This window comes from Cebus imitator, unplaced genomic scaffold (genome assembly GCF_001604975.1).
Source record: "Cebus imitator isolate Cc_AM_T3 unplaced genomic scaffold, Cebus_imitator-1.0 Scaffold309, whole genome shotgun sequence".
NCBI lineage: Eukaryota > Metazoa > Chordata > Mammalia > Primates > Cebidae > Cebus > Cebus imitator.
In genome coordinates, this window is record NW_016107624.1 from 1,450,908 (window position 1) to 1,471,937 (window position 21,030).

The 21,030-nt window shown below is 39.1% G+C and overlaps 1 protein-coding gene across 1 annotated transcript in view; it reads right to left on the reverse strand.

Moving 5' to 3' along the window:
- Positions 1-225: 225 nt before the first annotated feature.
- The window catches only part of STOM (stomatin), a 29,845-nt gene continuing 9,040 nt past the window's right edge, over positions 226-21,030 (reverse strand). Inside the window, exons 2-7 of the mRNA XM_017503320.2 lie at positions 15,667-15,770; positions 14,339-14,411; positions 12,913-12,995; positions 8,336-8,539; positions 7,292-7,426; positions 226-693 (exon numbers count right to left, since the gene is read on the reverse strand). Of these exons, the coding sequence (XP_017358809.1) occupies positions 493-693; positions 7,292-7,426; positions 8,336-8,539; positions 12,913-12,995; positions 14,339-14,411; positions 15,667-15,770 (800 nt within the window). The 3' untranslated portion in view covers positions 226-492. The remainder of the gene's footprint in view (positions 694-7,291; positions 7,427-8,335; positions 8,540-12,912; positions 12,996-14,338; positions 14,412-15,666; positions 15,771-21,030) is intronic.

The window sequence follows — 21,030 nt, forward strand, 5'->3', positions numbered from 1 at the left end:
AAAAAAAAAAAAAAGGAAAAGAAAAAATGAAAAAAAGAAAAAGACTCTCTGGATCTCTGGAGATAAGGCACATATGACCTAGAAAAGCTGGTTGTGGTGTAAGGTCGTCACTTTCTGCAATCCAGCCAGCGGTGTCAGGTGGCAGTTACAGCCTAGGTTCTTGCCTCTGGCCTGGGTGCTTAGAGGGTTCAGAATGACTCAGTGGAAGTCAAAACAATGGGGATCTAACCTACTACATAATAATCTAAAAATACAAACTTTTAACTATTTAAAGACTAACAGATTACCTTACATAAATCACCAATCTCTCAGTATCTACAAGCTAACAATTCTTTCACCTATTTTTATAACTGCTATACATTCTGGGAACACCACAATTGACATATGGAAAAGGAAAGGGAGGGAGAATATTCAAGCCCTATTCTATGAGTTAAAGGCTAATTTGGTCCCTCACTTCATCCTTGGAAGGGTAGCACTCACCTCTATGCTAGGCTAGTGGCTGTGTTTTGTCCCTATGATTCCTTGCAGCATATCTATGGGCAGAGGGAAGACAATTGTTGAGTTTTTCTCAGCGGCAATGGTGGTCAGTGTCTGCAGGTACCGGAGCTGAAGGGCTGCAGGAGATTCAGTGATGACCATGGAGGCTTCTTTCAGAGCCCTGGATGCATTCATTTCTCCTTCGGCTGCAATAACCTATGGACAGGTGAAAGGAGAGGCTGAACAGGAGAAAAATCACATGGGGTATGTATACCGCAGGTGGTCCACAAAACTTTCCAGGGTGGATGCCAGAATAAAAGAAATCAATTTCTACATACTCAGTTTCCATATGCTTCTTTTTCTAAAACTGACTTGCCTGAGTAGTGCCTGGATCATGACATTCTCTTTTACTATAGCCTTTCCCCTATTTTCCAGGGTACCAAACAAAGGGATAATTCAAAATACTGTGCAGGATTGAGAAAGAAAATAACTTTAATGACTTTATGCAAATCTTTTCACAAGTCAAGAGGATTTCCAATTCTCTGATGAGTATCTTACTAAACTGAAAGCTGACAGATCACTATAAATACTTTTTGTTGAAAGACTGTGATATAATTTTTTAGCACATAAATCCAAAGGGAGTGCTAAGAATTATATGATACTATTTTAAATAAAACTTCCATTTCTATCCATTTATGTAAATAAGGTTTCAAAGTCCTTATATCTATAAAAATGAAAAATAGGAATAAAATTGATGCTGAATCTTGTCTCATTCTAGCTTTAATAGCCACCTATATATGTACTATTTAATTCTCATTCGTCTTTTGAAGACAAGCATTTCTAGTAAAAATTGACTTCTTGTGCCAGGTGCAGTAGCTGACGCCTATAATCCCAAAACTGGGAGGCTGAGGCAAGCAGATCAATTGAGGTCAGGAGTTCGAGACCAGCCTGGCCAACATGGCAAAACCCTGTCTCTACTAAAAGTACAAAAGCTAGCTGGGCATTGCGGCAGGTGCCTATAATCCCAGCTACTCAGGAGGCTGAGATAGGAGAACTGCTTGAACTCGGGAGGCTGCAGTGAGCCACGATCATGCCACTGTACTCAAGCTTGCGCAACAGAAGGAGGCTCCATCTAAAAAAAAAAAAAAGAATTGGCTTCTTATTTAGGAGAAATTCTGAAATGTTTGTAGAACCTTGTTTTTAGTTATGGGAAAGTTTTAAAAAATAATTTTAACTTAGGGACTAAATGTGTTACAGTAGGTTAATAAAATAATTCATGACAAAATATATGTTAGGGAAAGAATATGGGGGAGTAAAGGCAGAATAAAAACTTAAATTTAAGAAGAAGAAGAAGAAAGAAGAAGAAGAAGAAGAAGATGATGAAGAAGAAGAAGAAGAAGAAGAAAAAACATTTAAAAAAGCTCCTGACTGTTAAGAAAGAGTTTACTCACATACTTTTAATACATAACTAAACCATTATTATGTTAAGTCTCACTGGGTACATTTAAAAGAATGATGTTAACAGTTTTATTTTAAAATGTCAATATTTACAACATGCCAGGAATTATATACTTGGCAAGTACATAAATTCAAGATGAAATTTTTTACATGCCAATTTAAAATGTTTAATGGGCTTTATAGTTTTTCTAAATTCTATAAAGGGTTTCACAGGCAAAAAAGTTTGAAGCTCACTTGAGTAGTGGAGAGAACAGGAGCTCTGGAGTCAAATGGACTTGAGTTCAAATCCCAAATCTAACATTTAACAGCTAAAGGTCCTCAGAGAGGTTACTGAACATGCTGAACCTCAGTTTCCCATTCTTAAAGCAGACTAACATGTACTTTAGAGGACCACTTGTGAGGAAGACAGAGAAGGTATATAAAGTGTTAAATGAATAAAGGAATGCCAAGTGACAAGACCTGATTTTCAGGTCCAACTATGCTTTAATGCATAAAAGATTCAAGGCAGTTACTTTAACTCATAATCCTAGGAGAAGGAAAGGTATTAAAGTACCATAATTACCAAGATTAAAAGTAGAGTTTCTCCAGGTTATTATCCTCACTTGAATCTCAAAAAATTAATGGCCCATAATACTCCATGAATATCAGAATTGGAGGCAATAGTCTTATGCCCAGTAAATTTCATTCACTTACACAACAAAATTTGTGGGGCTTCTAGGGGTTAATAAGCCCAGCGTAGGAGAAGCTAGGGATAGAGATAGAGTGGAATCCCTAGCCTTCTTCAGCTCCTGGTCAGGTAGGGAAGGCAGACATGGAAGTAGATCATTTCATTCTACTGTGATATGCTGACAGACATACGTACAAGACACAGTGCTAGCACACAGAAGCAGGCCACTTTTGCAGAGGGTGATATGGTGAGGTTATAAAAGTTGAACATTAAAGGATAAAATGTTTGCTGTTTAGAAAAAGAGGAGGAAAAATATTTTAGGCAGAACACATAAAATGGTACTGAGGTATACAAATGTTGGTATATTCCAGAAAACTGTCAATGGCTGAAGACTATGCCAGGAAGAGGCGAAATGTGGGGAATGAATGGGGCCAGGTTCTGAAGGGCAGTGAGGGCCAGGGTTTTTGATCTTCATTCTCTAGGTAATGGGAAGCTGTAGAATGATATTAAGCAGGTAAGTAACCTCCATCAGATCTAGTTTGAAAAACCTCTCTGATGGATGTCTGAGGTTAGAAGAGAGACAGGGAAAGCTGCTAGTGGAACTGCTTTAGAGTGGTTGTTGTGATTCACAGGTTGTGGGGACAGAGAACAAAATGGTTTGGGGAGCTATTCTCCCTATCAACAGAATTTGGAGACTAGGTATAAGGAGGAAAGGAGAACAGAGGCTGAGACCCAGGTTTCTAGGTTTGGGTTGCATAAGTTAGTGCCATTAATGAAGACAGGATGCAGAATATGGTACTTACTGAGAGAAAGACTCTAGTTTACAGAATAAAAACCTTAATTTATCAAAGCCACCCATCACGTCCTGCCTAGGGACAAGTGCCATGTCTGTGAGAAGGGACAAGTGCCAGTTCTGCTCAAAGAAAACCACAGAACTGTATTCCAAGGTAGGCATTACAGAGAATACATCAGAAGTCCCCTGCTATGAGAGCAGCAGGCTCTGATTTTTTTCCATGTCTTCTCGGATGTCCAATTAAGCACTTTTTTCTTTGGACATGGACCAGCTGAAAAGAGATCTCATTTCCCACCACCAATCAATACACAACCTCTTGGCTGGGAAGCCAGACCCACCAGGCTGGGCACACATTTTGTTCATAGAAAAGCCGCTCTGAGCAAGCTGCCAAAGATGTGAACACAACACCACCGGATTTGTCTAAACACAGGCCAAGTATACTCTGTTGATAGGATCTTAGAGAGCAAGGCAAGCTATTTTTGGGTTTGCAAGGGTTTTGTCAAATGTGCAGCCATCTCATGGCAATTGACATTTTATATTTATAGAACATCATTTTAAAGTCTGGCATTTTCATGTATGTGAAATTTGTATTACCCGTCCCCTTCTGTAGACCAGGTGGTCTGGGCAGATGAAAGGCCAGAGAAAGGTGATCTGTATTTCTGCACTCCACCCTCTCAATTAATAGACTTCTATACCCAGGAACATGAGCCCGAAAGCACGTGCCAGGCATTTTTCTGAGAGTTATGAAAAGGAAATAAAAGATGATGCAAACACAAAAGATATTACATTTCAAGCCACTAAACACTTTAAAAACCAAACCTAACATACAGAGAAACACACGGGAGAATCTGTCCTCTTCTGTGACTGGCTTCTTTCACTCCAATTATGTGTGTGAGCACTTACATTCAGTCTCTTTGCTATGCAGCATGCCTTCATGTGAATAAACCAGACTTTATCCATTCAGCTAGGTATGGACATCTGGGTATTCTATAGTCTGGGACGATGTAATGCTGTGAACATTCTAGTACATGCCTTTTGGTAAACCTGAGTGCATTTCTGTAAGATTCATACTTAGGATTGGAGCTGCTGGCACATAGGGTATATAAATGTTCAGTTTGGGCAGACGTTGCCAGACTGTTTTCCAAAATGGTTGTATTAAGTTACACTGCCACCAGCAGAATATGAGAGTTCTAGTTCCTCTCTCACCCAAACTTGGTTCTTTTCCTTTCTTTTCTTTTTTTTCAGGCCATTCTGATAGCTGTCTAGTGTGACGTGTACTTATAATGTGAATTTGCATTTCCCTGATGGCTAATTAGCCTAAGGAATTTTTCTGTAAAGTTTCTTAATCTTTAGATTCTCCCATTCTATCTCACCTTTCCTGTGTAATTTATTTGTTGAAGAAACTGTGGCCTCTTATTTTCCATGAGAATTTCAATATAATAAGCCTATGGTTGTTCTGGGGTTACTGTATTTTGCAGAAGGGCTAGGCTCATTGTGATTCTATGCATGAACTCCAAGACAGCACTGCCCAAGTTCATGAGACAGCTTCTAGACTAACCATAGAGCCCCGTCTAAGTGGGAGCATGGCAATTCAGAATTCTAGGTGGTTTCTTCTATCTTTTCTTATTGCCATAAAGGGAAGATAGAAACTTTCTTTCCAAACTCTTAAGAATGCTATGGAAGAGGCTCACAGCCCATCCTGGAAAGTCAGTGAGGAGCAGAGGGGAATTCTAATTTCCGCTGCCACTAATCAACTGTGCAACCTTGTGGATGTCACTTAACTTTTCTGGGCTTCAACTTTTCCTTTGAATAGTGGGATGGCAAGCAAGTTTCATTTTTTAAAAAGTTTTTATTATTTATTTAATTTTAAAATTTAATTTAATTTAATTTTTTTGAGAAGGAGTCTTGCTCTGTCATCCAGGCTGAAGTACGGTGGTGCTATCTCCGCTCACTGCAACCTCCACCTCCTGGGTTCAAGCAAATCTTCTGTCTCAGCCTCCCAAGTAGCTGGAATTACAGGTGCACATCACCACGCCCAGCTACTTTTTTGTATTTTTAGGAGTTTCACCATGTTGGCCAGGCTGGTCTTAAACTCCTCATCTCAGGTGATCCACCCACCTCAGCCTTCCAAAGTGCTGGGATTACAGGTGTGAGGCACTGTGCCTGGCCTGAAGTTTTGTTTTTTAAGCTAACTCTAAGCAGTTCAAGGTTGTTACCTGGAGTTCTGTAGAAGGGTTCTGGGGCCAAGTCTAAACTCAGTGGAAAACAGTGCTGTGGTTAATTACTAGCATGGGAATAGCAGGATGGAGTGGTAGCATCTGGGCTAGGTATTTGCCACCTAGGAAAGATAATCTCTGAGGATCCTTTGGGCTTTGACATTCTACATAGTATATGTATAGTAAATTCTATTATTCAATCTGGTTTGGAAATGAGGCTTTTGGTTAATAACATATTCTAGGTAAAAGCAATTCCTAATTTTCAAAATAATTAGATGATAGGACACATTTAATAACTACATAAACATAATTTAATCATCTAAATGGAACGGTTTTGAAAGTAGGCACTTGAGGGTTCTGCAGTATTATCAGGTTATCATCACAAAGCAACAATGATCACAGTAGGCAAATCTAAAAAATTCTGGTTAACAGAAAATTCTGAAGTCACATGTCAAATGAGCTATTATCCTATTCGATGCTGGCTAAGAAATTATAGTGACTGGTTTATGGCTTAAAGAGCATCCTAAGAAAAGAACAGGGTTCTGTGGTCAGCCAATTGCCACCAGCTACTACTATTTTCTAACGACAACAAATTGGTTTGCTCCTTGTGTCTTAGGAGATTTGTCAAGTCCACAGCAACTCCTCCTATGAAGACTGCTCCTCTTCTTCAACCCATTCACAGGCATAGGGCTGTGGAACCATATTATTATGGTATCTTTGCACTTTGACAAAAGTTGGACCAAAAAGAATCTCACTTCTGTGAATGTGGAATTAGGGCTGGTCTGTGTTCTAGTGTTCATCTGGCAGACATGTAAACCTGGGGGCCAGACATTCTCCACCACAAACTATCTATAGTGAGATGGGTCACAGGAAAGGAATGACTACTAGTTCCCTGAACTGCCTTCCGGTTCCTGTTTTGGTGAGACTTGCCCCTACTTCCTAACCTTGGGTTTGGTGAGATATCCTCGAACTTGTACATATTATCATCTTTAATGATACTCTTCTCTAGGTTAGGTTAACAAACATTTCCTCAGAGCCTCCCAGAGGGGCCATGCCACCCATGCAGGGTTAAGACATAGGCAGATGATGATGAAAAGAAGGGAGAAAAAAGGAAGACGTCAAAGTTAGAGAATATAAACAAGAGGAAAAGAGAGAATGAGGAATAGGTAACAGTAAAAGGGAAAAAGATCCTGAGAAGAGAAACGGAACAAAAAAGAAGCCAAAAACAGGTAAGAGATGGGTGATATGGATGGAATGATGACCTACTTGCTCTGAAGTTGGAACGTCAATTTGTCCTTACTAATGAACTGGAAGAATAAAGCATGGTACACACAGTCATAAAAGAATGAGGTTAACTCTGTATGTACTGACATGCCCATAGATATTAATATTAAATGAAGAAAGCAAAACACAGGACAACATGTGCAGTATAACCCTACTTTTGTAAAACAAGCCAGTGATCCAAAAACCTAGTCAAATAAAATCCAAATACACTCAACCGTTAGACTGGTGACCTCTGGGGGAATATGATTTGAAGTTATGGGGAGGGCTTTCACTTCTACTAACTTTACCACTTTAAGGTTATTTCAAGTTTTTACAGCACACATGTTTTACTTTTATGTAATTATTAATAAAAAAGAAAACTCAACAAGAAAAACAAGCTAAAAAAGAAAATGTTACCTTGGCGCGGGCCTCGCGGGACGCTTCTGCTTCTGCAGCCATAGCTCTCTGGAGCTGCACGGGTAGTTTCACATCCTTAATTTCCACACGCTCCACCTTTATTCCCCAGGCATCAGTGGCATCATCTAGAGTAGTCTGTTAGGAAGAGAGAAGGCAAGCTGAATCTGCTCAGCCCAGCCCAAATGCCGACAGAGGCTATCTTCACTGGGATTTAGAGGAGACATGGTGCTGGGTAGGGTTGTGGAGAGACAGTTACTCTTCAGAAGGAATGGTGACACCGGGGCTGGCTCACTGATCCTGATTCTGTTGCTAACAAGCTAATGCAGGGGTTAGCAAGCTTCTTCTAAAAGGGCTATATAGTGATTATTTATTTGTAGTCTCCATCTCAACTATTTAAGTCAGCTGTTGTAGTCAAAAGCAGCCCTGGATACTATATAAATAAATGGCTGTGAATATACGCCAATCAAATATGACTTTGTGTAAGCCATATTTCTTCTTTGTGCTTCAATTTCCTCCCTTTAGAATGGCAGGAATGAAGCCACACATCTATTTCATAGGTTGTTGTGGATATCAAATACCATCATAGATTTTACCCACAATGAAGTCTATACAAAAATAAGAATCCAGAGTTATAGCACAGTATCTTTTTTGAATAAGCTATGCTTAACTGAATATCTGTTAAGAAAGACTGGAAAGCACAACAGTTATAATTCATGGGACTCACACACAGAATAAAGCTTTAGGAATGCCTACATTACCTTGTGGAATAGCCTCTGTTCTAAACAAAAAGGTTATTACTGCTTCTGGAAAAAAAATACTAAAGAAAAAATTTAAAAAATGTAGGTATGAGTGTTACTAACTCATGATCTGCTAATGTGAAAAATGTCCCCTCCCACCAAATTTGAAAAACTTTACTATGAAGCAAAAAAAACCACAGACCCCCCCCCAACTTGAATTAATAAAAGCTTCTCAAACAACTATTGACTCTTTGCTTTGCTTCATTTTTCAATTTCTGGGGGGTAACAGCATCAACACACTCCCTACCTGCATGTTGTGTGCAATTTCTTCTCTGTCAGAGAGGATCTGAGAAAGGTTCTTGGTGCCCAGAACATTCCTCAGAGTAGTTTGTGCCAAAAGGCGGGTCGCTGAGTCAGCATTGGTGATATTTGCCACAGCCAGGGTTGCATTCTGAACACGGTAATAGACCACACCATCCACGCTAATTGTCACTGAATCCTTAGTGAGGATCTACAAGATGAAGGAAGACATTTTACACCTGTCAACCATTTTTTAAACATAACTGTAAGCAATATTATTCTACAGAATACCTTATAATACTAGCTGATTTTCTTTAGGAAGGCATCAGAAAGCTAACTATACCTTTTAACATTTAATAAAATAAATGTATTTATTCAAGTCCATTAATTCGTTCAGTCATTCAAATATCGAGATACCACTCAACAGCAGGCAATGTACCAGGTACCAGGGATTAAAGTAGGAAAAAACTTGGTTCCTACTTTGAAGGAGGTTAGGGAACCAAAGGAAGCTTTTAAGGGCATCTGTGGGCAGCAGGGGTGATATCTGAATTGAATCTTGAAGAAAGGAATACAATTTTTCTGAGGGTGTTGGGTGGAGTGGAAGAATATTCAAGAGAGAGACACTAGAGAGTCAAGGTTTGATAAACCACAAGTTGCACAATATTACGGGAATGAAAAGTACAGGTGAATGTTTTTAAAAGGCAAGGAGGGGCAGAAAAACATATTTTACAGCATGCTACATAAAAATGTTAAACATGACATAATTTTGTTTTAAACTAAAATGTTATCTGAGTGAGAGGCTCCAGGAAAACAGTTACATAAGTCACTTAAACTCACTGGGACTCAGTTTTCTCATTTGTAAAGGAGAGATCAATTATAGTACCCTTTGCATTGTTGCTAGAATTAATGCATTAAATACATTCAAGTGCTCAGAAAAGTACCTGGCACATAAGAGCTGTATTATCATTTCACCTTGGATAACTGTGGTAACTTTTCTGAATAAAACATTGACTTAACTGTAATAAGTTAATTTAGACAATAAGAAAAAAGCCAGCTGGGCATGGCGGCACACACCTGTAGTTCCAGCTACTGAGGAGACTGAGGCAGGAAGATTGCTCCAGCCTGGGAGTTCCAGCCTCTCTCACTCACAATATCAGGTTGGCACCTTTCTATTGATCATTTAAATGTCCTTCTCTCTGTGAAACTTCCTTGACTTACTTGGCAGAGTTAAGCACTCTTTCCTTGTACATCCACTGCACCTCACTGTAGTGACATTATTTATTTGCATTTCTACTTGTCTGTATTTATTTATTTATTTTTTGTACAGACGTGGTTTCACCATTTTGCCCAGGCTGGTCTTGAACTCCTGACCTCGTGATCTACCCACTTTGGCCTCCCAGATGCTGGGATTACAGGCGTGAGCCACCTCGCCCAGCCTCTACTTGTCTTTAGACTATAAATTTCTTTTTTTTTTTTTTTTTGAGACGGAGTTTCGCTCTTGTTACCCAGGCTGGAGTGCAATGGCGCGATCTCGGCTCACCACAACCTCCGCCTCCCGGGTTCAGGCAATTCTCCTGCCCCAGCCTCCTGAGTCGCTGGGATTACAGGCACACGCCACCATGCCCAGCTAATTTTTTGTATTTTTAGTAGAGACGGGGTTTCACCATGTTGACCAGGATGGTCTCAATCTCTTGAGCTCGTGATCCACCCGCCTTGGCCTCCCAAAGTGCTGGGATTACAGGCTTGAGCCACCGTGCCCGGCCTAGACTATAAATTTCTTAATGGCAATTATTTGTAACACTAGCACTGGCAGATAGCTTGAAATATAGCGGGTAGTCAATAAATGAGAGATGAACTGAACTGAAATGTGGTCCTAAGAACATTGACTGGTGAGGAGCACAGGAGTGAGAGTTAGGAGACCTGAACTATAGTCCCAGCTGTGCCACCAGGTCCCTGGATGGCCTCTAGCAAGGCTTTTAACCCACTTGATGCACAGATTCCTCATTTGTGAGATGGGGCTAATAATACTGCCTAATTCCATCCCATTTCTGTGAAGATCAAATAAGTACAGGCTTGTGAACGAAGCCCTTTTGAAAGTGTAAGCAGCTATGTAAATGGAAGGTAACAACAAAACAATGTCATTACATGGCTGTTTAGCCCTGCCAGACACCAAAGCAGTGATCCTTTCTTAATAATCTCAAAATACTTCTAACATGGAAGAGAAGTGGAGGATTTATAAATAAATGTACAGTGTATTACCATCTTGTATGAAAACTAATTATTTTCCATGACATGATGGGAAAATGTGTGTCACTCCTAAATTTCTTGCCACTTTGACTTTGCCACAGCTGCTTTCTAAAGCTACAGCTTCTCTGCGTACTGTTTATCACAGGCAAGTGTTTATTTATCACAGGGGATCAGAAAAAGGATTGCTTGCCAAGTTACAATCTGCTTTGCATTCAGCAGCTTACAGGAGAGGAGGGAGCCACTGGAAAGCAGAAGCTTAAACAGCAACTCTGCCAGATGTCTGTAATGTTTATAGTGAAAAATGCCAGAATGCATAGCTAACTGGAAAGGGGCTCCTTCTGAGACTCAATCTTCCCTAGACGATGGAAAAACATACAGAGAATGCAGTGATACTCTCAGTCTTGTTCTTATGAGTAAAATGTGGGCAAAATGATTTCCGGCATCACTAGCTTTGTGTGGATTATAAAGTCTGACCTCACCCACTACTTGGATCAGTATTAACAAGGAAGTTCCTAAGCTGGTTTCTGGAATTTGTGACAAGAGAAGGCAACATGGTCAGGCTCCATCACCATGCTGAGTAACTGGCCTTTGGCCAGAAAACACAGACAGCATTCTTCTGTCCTTTCTTCTTCATGATGTTTTTAGGTTTTCTGTATCCAACAGTTACTATGCCTCCTCAGGACACGGTTCCCAGGATGGCCATCACTTTTTCGGGGGCCATAAGGGAGTTCATGTACAATTCATTTAGTATGGAGCTGTGGAAAAAGTACTAGACAGGGAATCCAGAGAGCTCAATTTTAGTCTTGGCTCTGCCACTGTAATTTGGAGGAATTCCTTTGTTTCACTGAAACTATATACTTTCTAGGGATTCTGCTGTGAGTTTCATCTACGGTAATATTTGTGAAGTAGTTCGAAAAGGCACAAAATAATCACTAGTATAAAATATTATATGTTTTATATAAAATGCCCAACAAGCAGTTTCTAATTTTTTTGGTTTCTAACCAATTTATTTAGAATAAAACCTTAAGAAGAAAAAATAATGTACTAAATAGGGTTTTCTATCAGAAACCCAGAGAAGAAAAACATGGCAGTAAAAATGGCGATAGTAACAACAATGATTATATTATTATACTTACATTAACATTACACTATGTTTTATAATAATCATCCCTTAGTATCTGTGAGAGATTGATTCCAGGACCCCCAGAGGACACCAAAATTCAAGGATGCTCAAGTCCCTTATATACAGTGGCATAATATTTGCATATAACTTATGCACATCCTCCTTTATAAAGCCTTTCTAGAGTATTTATTATACTTAACATAATGTAAATGTTACGTAAATAGTTGCTATACTATAGTGTTTTTAATAATTTGTATTATTATATCACTGTCTATTGCTTTTTCCACCAAATATTTTTGATCCATGGTGGGTTGTAACCATGTATGCGGAACCCATGGATTAGGAGAGCCAACCGTACAATCTATGTACATTTTCCTGTATACTATAAATCATCTCTAGATTACTTGTATTATCCAATACAATGCCTACATATCACTTCATTCATGTAGATTCAATGCCATACTTATGCATGGCAAATTGAAGTTTTGCTGTTTGAAACTTTGTGGAGTTTTTTTCCTAATATTCTCCATCTGTGGTTGGTTGAATCCCTAAATGCAAAACCCATGCAAGCAAAGGGCCAACTGTAATAATAATAGTAAAAACTTCTATAGCACTTACTATTTATCAGCCATTGCTCTAAGCATTTTGCACATATATCTCACTTACTTCTCAGAACCACCCTGTACAGTAGTTCTTACTATTACAACCTCTATTTTCTGGATGAGGAAACTGAGGCACAGAAAAGTTAAAGAACTTGCTTAAGGTCACTGAGCTAGAAATGCTGAAGGCAGTCAGGATTTAAAGTCTATGCTCTGGCAGGGCACGTGGCTCATGCCTGTAATCCCAGAACTTTGGGAGGTCAAAGTGGGAGGATCACCTGAGGTCAGGAGTTCCAAGACCAGCCTGGCCAACATGGCAAAACCCTGTCTCTACTAAAAATACAAAAAAATTAGTCGGGTGTGGTGGCACACATCTGTAGTTCCAGCTACTCAGGAGGCTGAGACAGGAGAATCACTTGAACCTGGGTGGCAGAGGTTGCAGTGAGCTGAGATGACACTACTGCATTCCAGCCTGGGTGACAGAACGAGACTCCGTCTCAATTAAAAATAAATAAAAATTTAAATAAATAAATGAAGCCTATGCTCTAACTATGTTGTCTCTCATTGTAAAGCACTTTCACATATTATATCTCAGTTATTCAAAGAAAACCTTACCTCCTGAGGAGGAATATCGAATGAAATAGTTCTCATGTCCACTTTGATGAAGCTGTCAGTGCACGGCAGAATAAAAAACAAACCTGCAACAAAGATACACAGATTATAGAGACACCAGCAACCTAATCAGTTCACTTCTCCGTTTAGTTTTAAGAAAATCAACCTAACGAACTGAAAAGTCATTAGTTTATCTTCATGAATGAAGCCAGAAGCCAGGAACGATAACTTTGATTCCTCTTGCTTACTTCCCACATTTGACTGCCCCCACTAACGCCTGTGGAGTTCATTTCCTTAATCCATTGTTACTGTCACTCTTCCTCTCCCCCCCAAAACTGGGACCAATGCAATAGTTTCCTGGGCCATCTTTCTATTGTTTGTAGTTTCTCTCCTATAATCTATTTCCTAAGCTGCAAGCAGAGCAATCCCCTCTAAAATACAAACCCTCCACCATGCAGGGTCCTGCATGACTGCATTTGTTGTCCTCTTGAGCCACTTCCCCTCTCTTCCCACCCTACACTCTTGCTGGACTGATCTACTTCCAGTTTCTTCAATCTGCAATACTCCCTTCTATGTTTGCTATTTTTGTTGCAAACACCTCCTGTTGGTTAATACCTTTTCAGACCTCAAGACTCAGTCAAGATGTAACTTCCAGAAAGCCTTACCTCAGCCTACTACTAGTTAACACCTTTTCAGGCCTCAAGACTCAATCAAAATGTAACTTCCAGAAAGCCTGACTTCAGCCTACTACTAGTCCGGATCAGTTATACTTCTCTGGTTTTGTCTTTTCTCACAGCTCTCTGTGAGTACTTGATCATATCACTTATCACATAGGGTTGTAGCTGTTTCCTTGTTGGTGTCCTACCACTAGATGGGAAGATCCTTGAGGGTAGGGGCTGTGTTTTAGTCTCCCTTGAATTCCCAGAGCCTGGAACACAGTAGGAGCTTAACTGAAGTTTGCCAAATGAATGAAAGTCTGTTCGGTAGAGATTCTCATGCTCAAACTTGTATAGATGTAGCTATTCTTGGCTTAAGAGGTAATCTTATCAGCTCAAATGGGAAGGGGAGGGGAAAGGTAGGAAGGAAAGGGTAACAAAAGATTGGCTAGAGCAACTCCTATTGTTGTACAACTTCTGCTACATGAACTATTTTCTAAGACAGAGTAGAAGAAGCCCTCATAAGGGAAATCACATCAATAAAAAAATTTCAGGCTGGGCACGGTGGCTCATGTCTGTAATCCCAGTGCTTTGGATGGCTGGAGTGGGATGATTACTTGAGGTCAGGAGTTCAAAGCTGCAGTGAACCATAAGTATGCCACTGCCCTCTAGCCTGGGTGACAGAATGAGACCCTGTCTTAAAAAAAATAAAAATAAAAAAGTAAAAAAGAACTTTAGTTTTCAGATAAACAATCCAGAATCCCAGTACTGACCAGGTCCTTTGGCTCCTCCTTGTAAAATACGACCCAATCTAAAGATGATGGCTCTTTCATATTCTTTTATAATCTAGAATAAAAACACAAATGATAATTTAACATAAAGAGTACAAATATATACATGCATGGCTTCTTAAATATATGTTTTTGCTCAAAACAGATTAGATGCCTCATCTATTTTCTTTAGATCCAAATCATATCTATAACATGTCCAATGTTTACCTTCTCAAAGCATGATATTTTTTATTTTTGTACTGATTACAAAAGCAATAGATACTCACTGTATAAATTTAGGAAGGACAGAATAGGATACAGAAACAAATCCATAACCTCACTTCTCAGCTGTTAACACTGTTATTCAGTTACTCATGCAGGCCTGGCATGGTGGCTCACACCTGTAATCTCAGCATTTTGGGAGGTTGAGGCAGGTGGATCATTGGAGGTTAGGAGTTCAAGACCAGCCTGGCCAACATGGTGAAACCCCTGTCTCTACTAAAAATACGAAAATTAGCTGGGCCTGGTGGCGGGCACCTGTAATCCTAGCTACTCAGGAGGCTGAGGCAGGAGAATTGCTTGAACCTGAAAGGTGAAGGTTGCAGTGAGCTGAGATAGCACCACTGCACTCCAGCCTGGGAGACAGAGTGAGACTCCATCTCAAAAAAATAAATAAAGAAATAAATAAATTACTCATGCATTGTTAATTCAAAAAAACAAAAAGCTGAAGTCTTCACAATTTTTCTTCTGATTCCCTTATGAATAAATTAATCTGAAAATGCTTGGAGCATATTTTATCTTCTTAGAAATATGCAAATGATAGTCATATATCAAAGTATTAACAACTTAGTAGAAAACAATAACCAGCACTGAGGGTACTTACAATGTGCCAGGCATTGTGATACTTAGACACACTAATTCATTTAATCCTCGCAATAGTCCTGTGAAGTAGGTATTGTTACTTTCTCCCATTTTACAGGTGAGGAAATAGCAAAGGTCACACGGTAAACAGTAAAGCCAGCAGTCAGACCCCACAATTCTAACTCTAAGGAACTTGTTCTCTCAGAACCATCTCACATCCCTGACCCCAGGACATTTTTGATGGTGATCCTTACTTTAGCCCACATGTAAGAGCACTGGCTGAAAAGAAGTTTTAAGGTTCCACTTTAATAGGTGAGTAGTATAAATTTTCCAAAAGAAAGATAAAGAAATAAGAATTACAAGAGAGAGGCTGTATCTCTCTGTCTCTTTCTCACACACACGCATACATGAAGTAGGTTTATGGAGGTAGGAGTTGACCCCTTCCCAGAAGTCAATGAAATGTTCTTTACCTTTATGCACATCCATATTGAGATCGGGAAAGTTACAACTGTGAATAAGAATGAGACAGCCACCAAAATCCATCCACAAGGTCCAAGGCCTGTAGTGGGGCTGTCTGTTGAAAACAAAAAATATACAACTCTCACGACTGTTACTAGCATAATCACCACCATCTTTATCCTTACCATACACTGAACACCTACATGCTTGGCATTAGGCCAGCTGTTTTGCATGAATTTTCCCATCTAATCCTCATACAGCCCTGAAGTGTAGGTACTACCTTCCCTTATCTACGTAACATCATAACACAAGTATATTTCCACGTTACTCATTACTTTATCCAGCAAACATTTATTAAGCATCTACTATTTATTAGGCCCCGTGCTTTGTACTGAAGTGACAACAATGAGTAAGACCCAATCCCAGCTTTCAGGGTTAAAGCTTAGTGGGGAAGTCAAACACATAATTATAATATAAGGTGGTAAGTACAGATATAGAGTATCTGTTCCGAATATTTTCAAGACACAGAATGAGTTAACTCGTGCAGTTAGGATGGAGGTGAAAATGGAATGGGGTGGGGAGGTGATGGTGCCTGTCAGAGTTTTTTGAAGGATGTAATGGTAAGAAAATATCAATGAGGCAAGTACTAGAGCCAAAAATATATCAATGAAAAGAAAGGGCAGGGGAGGCTAGGCACAGTGGTTTATGCCTGTAATCCCAGCAGTTTGGGAGGCCAAGGCAGGTGGATCACTTGAGGTCAGGAGTTCGAGATCAGCCTGACCAACATGGTGAAACCCCATCTCTACTAAAAATACAAAAATTAGCTAGGTGTGGTGCCAGGTGCCTGTAATCCCAGCTACTTGGGAGGCTGAGGCAGGAGAACTGCATGAATCCAGGAGGTAGAGGTTACAGTGAGCTGAGATTACACCACTGTACTGCAGCCTGGGCAATATGGAAGACTCTGTCTCTAAATACATACATACATACAAGAAGGAAAAAGAAAGAAAGAAAGAAAGAAAGAGAAAAGAAAAGAAAAGGGAAGGAGAGAAAAGGGCATTAGGGCATTTTAGCTCGGGGTACAATATGATTAAAGGTGAAAATCATATGATATGAGTGTAAAGTTGTTTAGAGCTTCTTTTTAAAAATTACACCTGTAAAATATTTCACTAGATTTACGCAACATCATTTATTGCCCACTTCGTGATTACACAGGTTATTTGATTTCTTAGTACTATAAACAATGTTGAAATGAACATCTTTGTACATAGTTTTCCTCTCACATTTCTAATTGTTTCCTGTTCCTGTAATATGAAAAGGCTTTTCTGTCTGATTACAAAAGTAATACATGTAAAAAATTCACAGAAGTATAACAAAGGAGGGAAAAATTAAATTCAGAGCTATTTTAGTACATTCTTTCAAAAATTTTCCTTGTGTATACAACCACATTTTTAAATGATACTTATTTTTCTTTTTGAGACAGAGTCTTCCTCTGTTGCCCAGGCTGGCATGCAGTGGCACAATCTCACCTCACTGCAACCTCCGCCTCCTGGGTTCAAGAGATTCTCCTGTCTCAGTCTCCCAAGTAGCTGGGATTACAGGCACCCACCACCACACCTGGCTACTTTTTGTATTTAGTAAAGATGAGGTTTCATCATGTTGGCCAGGCTGGTCTTGAACTCCTGACCTCAAGTAATCCACCCACCTTGGCCTTCCAAAGTGCTGGGATTTCAGGCATGAGCTACCACACCCAGCCTTAAATGATATTTTTAAAAATAAATAAATAAATAAAATGTGTAACCTATTTTTTTCCCTCTAGCTATTTTTCTTTCACTTTCTTTTGTGGCCTTTGTGGCTGTGCATTTGTGTGCTTGAAGTTACACTTGCATAAAGTTTAAAAAGTTAAACGATTACATAAGATTAGTACCAAAAAAGGGCATTCCCATGCTCACCTCTTCCAATTTCTTCCTCCTAAACAACATTTACTATTTTGACCATTTTAATATTTACCTCCATGTTTCTAAGTAATATGCTTCATGGCTGGGTGTAGTGGCTCATGCCTGTAATGCCAGTACTTTGGGAGGCTGAGGAGGGAGGATCCCTTGAGCCCAGGAGTTTGAGACTAGCCTGGGCAACATGGAGAGAATCCGTTTCTACTTTTAAAATAATAATAATAATAATATGCTTCTGCCAGGCACGGTGGCTCATACCTGTAATCCCAACACTTTGGGAGGCTGAGCTGGGAGGACTGCTTGAGCTCAGGAGTTTGAGACCAGCATGGAGAATATAGTGAGACCCCCATCTCTACAAGAAACTTTTTAAAAAAATTAGCTGGGTGTGGTGGCACACACCCATAGTCCCAGCTACTAAGAAGGCTGAGATAGGAGGATTGCTTGAGCCTGGGAGTTCGAGGCTAAAGTGAGCTATGATGCACCCCAGCCTGGGCAACAAAGTTCTATCTCAAAAAAAAAACTAATAAATAAAATGCTTTTTTTGTTACTTCTTGTTTTTTCAGTTTTGAGCACTATTAACTTTCTACTATGGAAAAGGCTTGAGTTCTCTCTCTTCTCCCCACTCCCACCACCACATACATATACTCATCTTCCCAATATAATTACATCATAACTTCATTTAGATCAACATCAGATTTTATGTTATGAATTTGTAAATACAATTCAAAGCTAAGCCATGTAGTGAGATATCACTGGTTTTCTCTTCTTGTAACATTTTTTTCTGGAGTTACTGTCTTATTTTTTCCCTTTGCTCAGGTTTCAATATACTTATTGATCCAACCTTAAATCGACTGCCTAAATTTCCTCTCAAAAGGATCAGGTATACTATCAATTTTATCTTCTGAAAGAATTCTCTCTCAGAGCCTTGTGCAGACTTCCCTCATCTGGTGTGCACAGCTATCATTCCGCAATTGCTTTCACCATCATCCTGGAAACTCCCATCACCTCATATGTTGTGTTTCTATTTTCCATATCCAGTGTCATTCTCATTTTTAGTTTGCTTTTCCTTTCTGTAGAGGACATAGGGACTGAGAAGGCCAAGGGATATAATAGGTTTTCTTTTAAAGGGCAAAATGGCAGTGAGATGGGGCTTGGAATAAATAGGAGGCCAAGAATTAAGCAGAGTGTTCAGGCTGGGAATATGGGAGAAAAGAGACACACATGGTCAAGTGCTTTAAAACAGGATGAAAAATCAGAAATACGGCGAGTACTTGGGTTGTATGTGACTTTGTAATTTTCTGATCCTGTATCATAATGTGAGGTAAACATCTTCATGTATACTTAAATAATCTAAAGCAATCCTGGAGGTTTCTAAGTTATAATTTTGGGGGTACAACATAATCATTGAGAGAATATTCAAAGCAGGGCCATAGCACTGTTTGTGGAGAAAGCTTTAACTAGTATTACCATAACTGATCATAACAACGGTGGTTGTTTTGAGGGGTTTTCTATACTCCAGGCATTTTCTAAAATTACTTTAGAGATGTATCTCATTTAACGAAATTTTTTTTCTCATTTAACTCTTACAATAGCCCCGTGAGGGTATTTTTAGCTCCCTTTTACAAATGAGTTAACTAAAGCAACATTTAACTTTGCCAAAGTCACACAATGGAGGACCTGGGACTCAAATATGGGTCATCTTACTCCAAAGCCCATGTTCTAAATCAATTCACCCCTGAATAAAAAAATCCTCATTAAAGATGTTTTCATGGTTGAAGCAGTTTCTCAAGACAGTATCCAAACTGGAAAAGCATGGCTGGAGTTCTGAGAATGAAATCCAATATTTTTACAGAGGAAGTCCTCTTAATTCCAGCCATGCCTATTTATAGCAAAAGACAGTTTCAAGGCTCTGTGCCAGACATAGGTCTAGCTTTCCAGGGTGAAATGGATTCCAAACAAGGACAGATTGACCACACACACTTATTTATCTGAGAGCATTTGGTGCTTTTTCAAATACTGTCCAAGTCTCCCATAACATACTAGAGTAAAAATTCCCTGAGGGCAGGGGTGTTGCTTATTAGCTTTTATATTCTCAATGTCTAGCACAGTATCTGAATAGAGTAGATATAAAATAAAATGCTTCTCAGCAAGTTTTCTAGCTAGATATGTTTTTTTTTTCCCTGAACCTCAAGAGCATTTTTTTGAAAATTATCTTATGGCACTTATATCTTGTCTCATCTTTTAAAAATTGATCTTCCAAAGAAGGATTTTAATCTTTTATTATTTTAATCTAATATTTAAATTTCTTGTGTATTTATATCCCTTATTACACTAAGATTTCCTGAGAATGGAGAGTAACTATGTTTGAATTTCAGCTCTGATACTTCTTAGTTGTATGATCTTTACCTCTTTGAACTTTAGTTTCCTTGCTGGTAAAAAGTAAAGATTATTTGACTGGCCTTATAGAATACAGATAATGATCAGTAAATTTAGATGATAGTTTTCTGTAATCTTGTTTTACTTAAGTGTTTGTACCTTCATGAAGAAAAATGGGAAAACAGCACTTACCCTTTTAGATCAAAACCTTCTTAAACAATTTCATTTGCCCTTTGCTTCACACCTGCCCCCTAGTCTGGCTGGTTGGGACATTCGAAGGCTCGGGAAGTTCATTTATGAGGAGATCTACATGAGGACAAGCCAAAAAGTTCAGCCCAGTTTTTCTGTGTCAGTTCCCATTGTCACATTGTGTTTTTTAAAACCCCAGATGTGTATATGGGATTGCAAATCACCAGGAACAAGGAATTAAGTATACATTTTGAAGACTGGATTTGGTCTTTCACATATCAAATGCTTGGCTAGAAATAATCAGTGTATACACTGGGGAAATGGCACTTCTATATTTTTCTAATGCCTTTAAAATGAAAGTATTCTATTTTAAACTCTCAAAATTCTTCCCCACCTGGGTACAGCTGCGAAAGGTACATAGTATCTAAGCTGGGAATGTACCAGTAGAGTTCTGAGAGTGAAATCTGATGTTTTTACAGAAGAAGTCCTCTTAATTCCAGCTATGCCTATTTATAGCACGTTGTTATAAATTTATAGCTCAAAGAGGTGAGGCTTAAACTTTAGCTGGCTTATAAATGAACCCTTAGTCATCTACCACTTTGGGAATAAGAGGAAAGAAATTCTCACTACAATCTCATGAAATTCATTTCCGTCAAGTTTCCCATGTATTACTTTAGGACTCAATCCTTCCTACCAGTTTTATGGGGAAAGGGACAAGTGGTCAGTGTTCCTGAGATGTTTTGGTTAATACATTTGTTGATATTTTGCTGGGTGAGAACATTCCTAATTAGGGAACCTATGATATCTGGTTGTAAATACTACTATGCCATGGTTTAGAGCAATGGTCCCCAACATTTTTGG